General features: G+C 39.1%; 1 protein-coding gene across 11 annotated transcripts in view; it reads right to left on the reverse strand.

Moving 5' to 3' along the window:
* DOCK7 (dedicator of cytokinesis 7) overlaps nt 1-12234 on the reverse strand; it is a 163402-nt gene that overhangs the window by 6626 nt on the left and 144542 nt on the right. For 6 of the 11 annotated variants that reach the window (XM_089515317.1, XM_089515315.1, XM_089515313.1 and 3 more), the window contains 3 exons: nt 6813-6947; nt 4086-4175; nt 1617-1853 (listed from right to left, as the gene is read on the reverse strand). In XM_089515317.1, coding sequence (XP_089371443.1) covers nt 1617-1853; nt 4086-4175; nt 6813-6947 — 462 coding nt within the window. The remainder of the gene's footprint in view (nt 1-1616; nt 1854-4085; nt 4176-6812; nt 6948-12234) is intronic. The other 5 variants (XM_089515316.1, XM_089515314.1, XM_089515311.1 and 2 more) reach the window with 1 other exon arrangement.

A 12234-nucleotide genomic window follows, 5' to 3' on the forward strand; every position in this document is an offset into this window, starting at 1 on the left:
CCCGGCTTCCAGGCTGCCACAGAGGCCCCCTCCAAGCCGGCACAAGACCACCTTACTTTGGCCCATAAGAGGCCAGGGATGCTGCCGGCCTGCGACCTGGGAGTCATCTTATACCCCCAGTCGCCTTATACGCCAGAAAATACGGTATATATATATTCATGTTCTAACATTCCAAATCATCTTCACATACTCCTCTAGAGGAATTTTTGCATAGATAGATATAGTATAGAAATGCACTATCGGTCTTCTCAATAAAGAAAAGGAGAAGTCTGGATGTTTCTCTGGATGTAGAGTGCAACTGAAAAAATTAGAACAGACAGTTTCTAATCTGGTGTTATGTGGGCAGATGGTTGCTGCTTTCTAGATTTCCCAGTGAGTTCATTGTAAGATTCACCTAATTTTCAAGAACTGAGAGATCTCAGCATCATACATTAAGTTTCTGCAATACAAAACCTAAAGCTGAACTAAAAGCTGAACTAAAACAATAACTAGCATCCAAATATATCTGACTGCAAAATACTGGTGGGAAACAGTTCTTTCTACTGACTGACTGAATGGATTCTCCTGAAGTGCAAACATCAAGCAACACTATGTATCAACAGATTGTCATGTAGACACATGGGACTCCATACAGCTAGGCAGAACTGTGAAGGACTGAAACCAAGGAAACATTGACCCAGTCCAGATGGGCCGAAAAGGACGCCCTCGTCACGTGAGAGGGGTGCCTCAGGGCAGCGCTTCTAGCCACTCTCACCCCTCACATGTGACGAGGGTGTCAAAATGGTGGCGCCCTATACAGACAGGGGCTGCCATTATGATCTGCCGAATGCATAGCATCTGCATGTCATGGCACCATTACGATGTCGCAAGTGCGGCATTGGCGCACTGTGACGTGGTAAAGGCGTCGCAAGAAGAACCTGCTTTTCGCAGGGTTTTTTTGGTCCACGGGGGAGCCTGGAGGCTGTGGCTTCCCCACAGACCAAAACCAGGCGCCGGCAGGCCGCCCTTTTTGAGCAGTCTGTACTCCGCCATTGGAACCAACACTATGTGAAGTTCATCTTTATCTGCAATATGCCAATATAGGTTAAATATCCCTTATCTTAAATGCTTATGACGAGAAGACTTTCAGATGTTTTCAGATTTTGGAATATTTGCATATACATAATGAGATATCTCAGAAATGGGACCCAAGTCTGAACATAAAATTCAGTTAGGTTTTGTATACACCTCATACACATAGCCTGAAAACAACTTTATACAATATTTTTAATAATTTTGTGCATGAAACAAAGTTTGCATACTTTGAACCATTGAACTCATGGAGTCATGTTGCTACTCAAAAAGTTTTGGAGTGAAAAATGACTATCAGTCAATGGCTGTAATCCTGTTGCTAGTTCTAACTAGAGTAAACCACTGAATCAATGAGATTTAACTACATGCTTACTTGCCATTCAACAATTGACTTGAACAGGTCTATTCTTTTTGGAAATAACCAAGAAGATTCCAGTGAATAACTAATGAACTGAAACAATGTGCTGAACACTTTTTCATATATATTTTACCGTTCCTTACTTCCATCACTTATATTAATTGCATAATGAATGTACAGGGCTCACCTCCTCCTTGTGAATGACATTTATCCTGGTTTTAATGTAAGGGAAAGCATGTGAAGTCGTTAAGATGGTTTTCCTCTTGAACTGCTCATGTAATTCACCATGAGCCCTGCCATCCAAAGTGAAGGGTGTACAATACATGAATCGCCGCAAGTTGTAGTTTTTGTCAAAATAAGTTATCCTGTCCTTCATTTCATATGTGTCAAAGTAAGGTTCCACATAAGTTATTTGTATATAGGCCTGAAATTAAAAAATGGGCTCATAAGAAAGTGTTGTATAGCATTAAAGACCCAATAAGAATATGCCACAAAATACTAGAGCTTAGAAAAGTTGCTTTCTTCAGACTACAGCTCCCGTAAACTCCAGGTGAACTCTTCCAAGCTCTCTAAAATAATAACCAACTAAAACAGCAATTATAGATCTCTCTCACCTTCAACGCTGGTCCTGCTAGTGATCTACAATCTTCATAAGTAGTGGGAAGGAGTTATTACCACAATGTCCATGGCATAGAAAGGCACATTTAGGACTAATGAAGGAAAAATCACCAGATTTGCTTCTTTTTTGTTTCCATCCTTACAACTTGTCTCTTATATCTCTATCTTGTCCATATCAATCAGGTGGCAAGCTGGGCAGGATGTTTTTGCAGGACCAAACATTCATCTGCTACTGATAGCTCTCAGGATGCTTCAGGCTGATGAGGTATGGACTAACAAGAACTAAAGTCCTTTGGTGCAATAAGTTCACTTCCCCATAGCCTTCCCCAGCCTAGTGCCATTGAGATACTTTGGACTGCAACTCTAATTAGCACTTTGGCCACACTAACTGGAGTTGCTGGGAGTTACAGTCCTAGGGATTTCCTCTGCCCCATCCCAGATTCGCCCCTTTTCACTTGCTGCCCCTCACTCCTGGAACCTTCTTCCCCCACAAGCAAGAGCCATCACTTCTTTAACTAGCTTCAAAACGGAGTTGAAAACCATCCTGTTCCAAGAAGCCTTCCCAGGCATTGCATAATTGTCGCTTACTATTTGATGTTCTTTTGGTGCCTGTTTATCAAACCATTTCCTGTATTGCTATGTACTGTATTTGCATTATCCTACTTGAGAGTATGTATTTTCCCTGGAAAATGATTAACCAACCATTATGAAGCCAAGCCCTCCCTCCAGTCCATCTGCCTTTGTCCAGGCCTCGGAGGTAGAGCGGAACTGCTGGACCTCTTACCCTTTCCCTCCACCACTCCCTTCTCCTTCTGTGTCATGTCTTTTTAGATTGTAAGCCCGAGGGCAGGGATCCATCTAACTAAAAAGATTGCATGTACAGCGCTGTGTAAATTTACAGCGCTTCATAAATAAAGGATGATAATAATAATAATAATAATAATAATAATAATAATAATAAGGAGCACTTCTCCCTATATACACTGCCAAAGTGTCCAGGTATGCTTCTTTATTTCCACCAATGAGAGCAATACACTATGGGAGGAAGCGGAAGCATGTGCACTGTTTGCAGGGTACTCAGAAACCCAAATAGCACGGATGTCATTCAAGCAAAAACCTGACTTTTTACTAAAACCTCTAGAAGCAAATTGATGCCATCTAAATTTACATATATGCCTTGTTTTAAGTTGTCTTAAATTTGTGCGGTCAAATTATTTAGTAGGCTTTTGGCTTATTTGAATCCCTTTTTGGGAGAAGGGCGGATAAATAAATAAATGAAGGAAGGAACAAAATAAGTTGTTTAAACCATTTTTTCTGCTTTAAATTGGTTAAAATGAGTTTATTGTTCACTGACCTGACATCCCATGATATTTTTTTGGGGGGGGGGGTTGATACACTCTGTGGAGACTGATCATCCACACTTATGTCCCTTATATTTGCTGAGTTTGTCTTCCCTTGGTAACTTTGTCCCTTTTATTTCAGTGCCTAAACTGTATCTCTAAATGCTCAACTGAAAATTTAAGTTAATGAAATGCTAGATATTTGGGGAGTAAAGGAAAAATTTATGGGGGGACAGAATTCTTATTGTGGGGAAATGACCTCATTTTGCTAACCCCTATGCTGTAACTACATGTCCTGTGGCATATAAATAAATAAAATAACTTTACTTAGTTTGAGCAAGACTCATTCTTGCAAGTGCAAAAACTCTCAAAATGGACATAAAGGCAAGGTGGAAAAAATATGGTTTCTCCTTCTCATACACAAGAACGTGACAAGTGAGTGTTTACATCCGTACAATAGGATTGCTTGATGCCTGTTATCTGGGTACAGAATGAAAGAGGCATATAGATAACAAGTTCATGGGAATTCTTTGTAGAGATAGCCCTGGCATAGCACCATCTTATCCTCTTCTTTATTACCTTGGAAAATTGGGTTCAGTCATGTGTGAACCAGAACTAGGACACAGATATGCTGGAATGTTTAAACACACAAGACCGAATACACAGTTTCAATGTGATGTTTGTTCATAATTTCTCACCTTGTTAGCATCCAGTTTACATTTGTCAACAGGGTTGGAATCCTTAATAACTTCAACAACATCTTCACCAAATCGTTCTCCATAAAATCCCTGAAAATGATAAATATGACATGGTAAAGAATCACCATATTCAACGAAGTCAACATTGGCATGAGATGTTTGTGAAACCATACAAAATTCAGCTGCAACCTATGACAGCCAGGAAGCTTGAAATGACAGAACTGTGAAATAATGCACTGGCTGCTGTTTTTTAAAAAAACTTTTTAATTGTTTGGTTTTAGAACTATTTTTAAAGAGGAATTTTGGGGACTTTTAAATTGGTTTTTTTTTGTGTGTGTGTGTTATGTATTTAATATTTTAAATGATTTTATCCATTGTGCATTGCTTTGGGGGTCTGGGTGGGTCAGGAGGCAATAAATAAATGCCATAATCAATCAATCTGGAGTTACAGCAGGGGAGAAAAAGACATCCAGAAAATCAGTCTGGAAGCCTATATGTGTTTTGGGTTATTTTTTTTTCTTATTTTCTCATATTCTGGACAATAAAAAGCAGAAAAGAAATTAGAATACAATGCATTTTATATGTTGTTGTTGTTGTTGTGTGCCTTCAGCTGTTTCCAACCTATTACAGAGCTTTCTTAGCAGAATTTGTTCACGGGGGGGGGGGGGGGGGGGGTTATATTGCCTTCCTCTGGGACTGAGAAAATGTGACTTGCCCAAGGTCACCTGGTGGGTTTCCTTGGCTGAGCAGGGATCCAAACCATGGTCTCCAGAGTCTCAGTCCAATGCTCAAACTGCTACATCACACTAGCTATACTGTACAATATTAGCAAACTCAATTTTCCAATTTCCAATTCCTATGGGGTCTAAGAAGCACCAGCCATGCATAAGACAAAGATATCGGCGCGCTTGGGGAGAATCCCATGTATTTCCAGGTGTACCAAAAAGGAGGGGAAACTAAAAAAAACAACACTATTGCAGACAGAACATGCTCAAAGCCCACAGAAAGTGGAATGTTTGCTGTGTGTGTATATGTGTGTGTGAAAGAGAGAGAGATGCAAAAACAAGGTAGTGGTGGGTGGAGGAAATGGAACAGATTATTCTGAATGAAGGCATGAGGGGCTCACAAGAACATTGGTGGAGCATTCCACACTGTAAAATGTTATTACAGGTCCCAATGGTCATGGTCCAGAGTAGGATTTCCATCTATGATACTGGCTCTGAATCTATGTCAGCCTCAGTCCAGTTAAGTGTTATTACTCCCATATTAAAGACCAGAAGAGTTGAATATTAGGGCAGAGGGAGAAGTATGAAAACTTCTAAAACAGGAGAAAGCAAGATCGTATCTACTGGTTTTATTTGACCGCAACTCCCATAATGCCTGACCACAGGCCATGGTGGCTGGTGCTTATGGAGTTGCAATGATCTAACCCCCCGATATAACATAAGCCTATCCTCTGATCTAACATAATCTACTATTACTACTGCCATATCACACTTGGGAAGGATGGCTTTGTAGCTGAACAGAGATTTGAAGGTTATGCTTCCCAGTACTACTTAAGTACTTTATCTATTACATTTTGGTTCATTTAATGTAAAACTTTTAAAGGGTAATTTTTTCATGTTTTTTAAAACAATTAGATAATGCACACTCAAATCCAATAATTCTATCTATAAATGTTACTTTCCTGCTAAAAATAACAAGTTAATATCAACCTGGCAGTTATGTAGCACTACAGAATGCATCCTGTCAAAAGCATGTGATATCTCATTTATTCTGTTTTGAGGAAGAGAAAAAATCAATAATAGTGTCGGGAGTGTAAAAATGAAGCAGAAAAGGCAAGATACCAAGGTTAAGAGAAATGGCTTTGGTGTTCACAGTGGAAAGAAAAACAAATCTGAGAATCACTTAAAACGAAGGACAACAATATTTTGTTTGTACTGACAAAAATATGAATTTGACATACACTGAGGTATATGTTTTTCAAGGCTCCTGGAGTATATTTTGAGACACTAAAACTGCATTGTACAGGTGTGGAGTTTTGTAAACAGAGAATTCTATATTCTGAAAATGTTTCATTAAATAAAAAAGATTTATAGCAGACATGATTGTGAAAATAATCTTAAATGTATGTGAACAATACAGGAGCTTAGATAAGTTTTAAAATTAAAAATACAATTGCCAGAATCCCACTATCTATGCAAACTGCAGGGTTCTTGGAACTATAGTCCAAAAAATAACTTTTTACAGACTCTAATCTGCATCAAGGATAAGGCCAGTACAGAAACTCCAGTGGCTTAAACCAGAAGCTATACTTTCTACATAGTTTTTTTTTAAATCCATGCAGGAACAAAATATAAGAAGAAATGCGCGGATGCATGCAAAACAGCTTAATTGCCACAATGCATACAGTTCTTTAGATTTCACTCATCTTGACAAAGCGACATGAGTTTGTTACTGAAAGGAGGTTTTTTTTTAAGGGAGGCAAACGGAGACTCAAATAAGCCCATATTTAATTGCTTTTCCAGATTGGGGAATAATTTGGGTTCATGTGTGCTCTAAACAAGCCTTGGCTCAGGTTAATTGTGTAACCTTTGAACTTGCCTCGCTAGACTTAAGGAAGTTCTCTGACCTGACTTCACTACAGCTTAGGAGATACCTTTTAGATATTTCTGCATGCCCATCCAACTGTAAGCAAACATTTTAGGTGTACTGGAGCAATCTCACCTCTAATCGATGGGAAATTTCAGCCAGTTTTGTTATTGCTGGTTCTTTGTAAACAAATTCTTGTTCATCCAGGTCTCCAAATTTAGTCCCATAAAAGCCAACACGGAAATATGTACCAAACATCCGCTTGCCATCCTAGGTGCATAAAGACAAATGGCACTTCAACATAATGTCAGATCCGTGTATTGCCATTTAAAAAACAAACAAACCAAAACATACCCACTCTAAAACATAACGCCATGCAAGAATAAACAAACCAGCTAGGAAGACTAAAGATAATTAAAATAAGTTACAGCACTAAAAGGAAAAACTCAAAATTAAACCATAGACTGTAGGAGACACTGTTGCCTTCAGTCATGCAATGGGAGACTACACAATGGTTCAGCTCTGCATAGAAAGAACAGGGCAAGTTTTGCTAGCCTGAATTCAGAATATAGTATGGGCAAAAGAAGGGCTACGAATCTTGTTGGGACCAGCTGCCCTCCTCTAAGCTATGGTTGTAGGCTTAGGCCTATAACCTAACACAGGCTAGAGAAGAAAGCTATAATAATCAGAATACAGAACAAGTTGATGCTGTGTGCCTTCAAGTCATTTCTGACTTATGGTAACCTTATCCTGTGGTTTTCTTGTCAAGGTTTGTTCAGTGGAGGTTTAGCTTTGCCTTCCTCTGAGGCTGAGAGACTATAACTTGCCCAAGATCATCCTTTGAGTGTCCATGACTGAGCAGGGATGTGAATCATGGTCTCCACAGTCTTAGTCCAACAATCAAACCACTACACCATGCTGACTCCTGTGCAGAACAACTATTATCTTATTCTTTATTATTTCCCATTTAAGGAAATAGCCTAAGTCAGGGCTCAAAGACTGTAGATGTCTTGTTTGAAAGAAAGGTATTCCATACAATTACATATCACTGTATTTGCTTATTATCATCACACATATAGGCCTAGTCCACTTTTCTGTATCATCTTATTTTCTAGTAGAGGTGAAAACATCCTCACAAAGCTTTTTTGCAGCCATGGCCCTGATGATATATTTTGCATGCAGCTATATAACATCAGTCACATGGAAGCACTTGCATTTCCATTAATGGATTTGGAGAACCTACACTGGAATAGGCCTATATGTGTGACTGGGCATCATAACATTCTCCATGCAAATGCATGGATTGTTCTGGTGTTCCTGATATCTGCCAATCTATCTATTGCATGCCAATCCATCTTTTCTGCCATAGAAGCCATGGAATTTCCTTTCTCATTTCCATTTTGAGGTGCATTTGGATGTTGAGTGTGAAGTGAGCTCTCCACAAACTTTCTTATTTAGTATTGGATTTGACTTGTTCAACGCTTCTCTGTTGTTTTTCATTCCTATGAACATGTCATTTCTGAAGTGAATCGTAGTCTTAAAGTGTCTTCTGGTGGATAAAGTTGCTTCTTCACTGGTTTCCATATAGCTGTTCTCAATCAGATCAAGAGAAAACTGTGCTCACTGAACAAACCCAATATTTGCAACAAAAAGAACTCCTAGAAAGCACAATATTTCTGGAATGACAAAATGTAACTGAAAAAGAAAGAGCAAAATCCACCAAACCTGAAACTTTCTTCCCCAACTGAAAACCAAAAGAATTCACATTGCATGCACAAATACAGCCGAGGAAAGTACTCCAAATGTTCACCTTTACTCTCATGGCACATTCAGGGTGTAGCATTGAGTGCATCACTGTTCTCCTTTTTACTTAATGTTAATTGTTGACTTTTGCATCCCACCCTATCCTGATGTCTCTGGACCAGTACCATGTTTCAAAAGATGTTTTAACAGAAAACAGAGAAAATAGAAGAGGTATAAAAGAATTAAACCATGTCTCCAATCAGCTTCTAAATTCTATCCTGAACATAAAGGACTGGTAGTGATTCAGAAGAATGTTCAGGAAAAGCTTCATGTTGTGGACCATCCAGTGATGTCTCCATACAGGACCTTGCAATTCAGACACAATTGACTGGATCTAGAATTACATTCAGTGGCATTCTAATGGTATTGGGGGAGATTGGCAAGGTGGCAATTGTCTCCAATGCTCACTTCCCCCAGAATCTGCCAGTAATCCCAATACTCTGTTATAACCCATTTCCCCTCTGGAAATGATACAAGTCCTTCTATTCATGGGTGGGGGGCAAATCTACAGCCCGACTGTAGGGCATGATGCTAATCTCAGCTACTAAGCCGAGAGACCCAGCGTTGTGAAAAAAGACTCCATGTGGCCAATATGATTGCATGGAATGCTGCTATCTTCCCACTGAAGTGGTACCTATTTATATCTACTTGAACTTTTACATGCTTTTGAACTGCTAGGCTGGCAGAAGCTGGGACTAGTGACGGGAGCTCACTCCATCACACGGCGCTTGAGTCTTGAACTGCCGACCTTGCAATCGTCAGAGTCAGTATCTTAACTTCTGAGCTACTGCATCCCTATAGGGTATAGAATCTGTCAAATCAAGATTAAAAGACAAGAACTGAACAGGACATAAATGTCCCAGTATATGGTAAACTTGACATCTTCATTACTTCACCATATTGGTCCATTAGTCTGAGAGGCAGGGTACTATTTCCTGTATGTGCACTATAGATAATGTTTCTGATGGTACTATTTGCTCACTGAAGATCAATTCTTTGTCAACATGTGATATTTGTCATATATGTGAAATTTCATGTTTATTTACCTATAGATGCTTGCCTTTAATTTTTATAACAATAAAGTTTTGATATGAATTTGTAAAGCAGGGAATTCTTGTTTGCTTTCAATATTACATATCTTAATTTGACTACTGGTACTATACTATTACTTCTCCCTATTATCCAAAAGTATCTAGGCAGGACTACAGAATAGGAGTCTTAGGAACATCTTTATGATTTTTCAGTACTACCACATGGCCTTGGTACTTAAAGGTATTAAAAGTGCATTGCTTTCCATTAACAGGTAATCTAACATAGCCATGAGCAAAGTCTCTATTAGGAACCAGTCCAACTGAAGATAAAACTGCAAAGGGAAGGCTGGACACTAGGTAAGGTTTCAGTGCCCAGACATGGTTTTGTAAGCACATGGCAAAGATTGCCTTCATAGAATAGGAGAACTGACAACGCCAGCCACTGTTAATAACATTTTACCTGTATTGACTCCAGTTTGAACCCAGCTGCCGGCTACATTTCCATAATATACATTCTGTACCAATGAGAGGTATCAAGTAAACTGAACAATGTTGATCTTTAAATACATCTAATTGCAAGTCTTTAACCAAGCTAGTCAATGGTCCCCAAGTTATGCTTTACATATTTATTTATTTATTTTGCTTTAGTGTAGAAATAAGTTAACCTTGGTTTGAATACTAGTTCCGCAACAAAGCTTTAGTATAGGGTGTGAAACCTGTGGACTGTCCCCATGTTGTAACTAGAAACCTCCCATTAATCCTAGCCAGCATGACCTACAGAGAGGAATTATGGAAGTTGAAGCTCTACAAAATCCATAAGAGGGCAGGTTGCTCTAACAGCCCAATCAGTTACATGTCTTCTTAAATGTAGGGCCTACAGTGAGCCCTTTGTATCTGCTGGAGTTTGGTTCCAAGACCCTCCGTAGATACGGCAATCCATGGATATTCATTCCTTTAAATACAATGGCATAGTGAAATGGCGTGCCTTATATAAATGTCAAAAACAAGGTTTGCTTTTGGAATTTATATTATGTTTGAATATTTTCAATAGGGATGGTTGAATCTGTGGATAAAAAAATCCATGAATACAGAGGGCCGATTGTACAGGAATGGAAACTGATTCTTCATCTATCATGACCTATATTAGGATTGGGAAATCCTACTCCTGCTCCTGAGAGTTGGTGCCCTCTGGACACCAACAAGAAATTTTCCCCTTTCTGAAAGAAAAATGGAACCAAAATGAGATGTGCCATTCCTGGAAGCTTTAGGTCAGTGATGGCGAACCTATGGCACGTGTGTCAGAGGTGGCACTCAGCCCCAGCACAGAGTTTGCCAGAGTTTCTTACTAGAAAGCCAGAGGGACGTGGTACTTTGCAATAAATAAGTGGGGTCTGGGTTGCAGTTTGGGCACTCAGTGTGTAAAAGGTTAATCATCACTGCTTTAGGTTCAGCAATTCTGTTTTGACACAAGGAGCTAAAGAGAGCACAACAGTGTGGCTTTAGCGTTATTTCCACTGTAAAGTGAGAGTATGCAAAGTCAGCTAGGGCCACTAGCATACATGATGTTTATCCCACAGCTATACTGTGGCCACATAGGGGGGAAAGAACATATACCATGATGGCTAGGAACATTAGTTTGCCATGTGCACTGATAATCACCACTACTTATTAACACTAATAGGAAAGTATGCAAAAATGTCATTCCTGGTGTGTGTGTGTGGGGGGGGGGGGGGGATTTGGGTACTGCCTAGCCAATAACAGTTCTGCAATTCCCATGAAATTTTCTTTTAAGTCCCAACATTGTTAGCATTGCAGTAACCAAAAACCTGTTTCAGAAATACAGTTCATGCATCCAAAGAGATTAGGGAGGCAGAGTTCCCAAGGAAAAGCAAATACAGTGGGACCTTGTTATCCACTGGGCTTTGGTTCCAGGATCCTTCGTGGATAACAAAATCCGTGGATATTCAAGTCCCATTAAATATAATTGGCAGAGCAAAATGGTGTTCCTTATATAAAATGGAAAATTAAGGTTTGCTATTTGGAATTTATACTTCTTTGAATATTTTCAAGCTGTGGATGCTTGAATACATGGATAAAACAATTGTGGATAAGGAGGGCCAACTGTACAGCAAATATGAGTTCTAAGTGTGTATTGGTTTTAATATCTCATTCTCTACAAAGATAGAAATTTGATGAACAGAGGAAAATTTCATTGGGGGAGCAGAATTCCTATCAGTAGAGCAATGTTTTTATTTTGCTAGGTATGTATACTTTACTTATAATGGTATATGCACATAATTTAAATTGTTTTTTCCTTCATAAACATTAATAATGCAGAGGGAAAATATCAAATGTGGAATATTCCTTAAAAAAAGAATAAACATATCAAAATCAAGTGATCAACAGCTGACAGTATTTCCCTACAATTTCATGAGTGGATCTTGAACAGTGAGAGCCTTCTAACTCATTTGTCTGAATATGATACTGCTCTAAATTGATAATGCTACAGGAAATAGGTTTCAGACGACCCAGATTCCGCTCCTGAAGACCTTCTGATAACCTAGATCCCACAAGTCCTAGAGCTACTCTTACTCCATATATGTATTTGGCTCATCTTTTTTGCAGCTAGGCAAGGTACATCTCATCTTGCTTGCAGTCAAAGGTTTAGAACTTTCGTGGTTTCTCAAGAAAACATTGGCTAAATCCAGCTGTCATTCCTAATC

This window comes from Sceloporus occidentalis, unplaced genomic scaffold (assembly GCF_023333645.1).
Source record: "Sceloporus occidentalis isolate IW3139 unplaced genomic scaffold, rSceOcc1.0.p SCAF_3, whole genome shotgun sequence".
Lineage (NCBI taxonomy): Eukaryota > Metazoa > Chordata > Lepidosauria > Squamata > Phrynosomatidae > Sceloporus > Sceloporus occidentalis.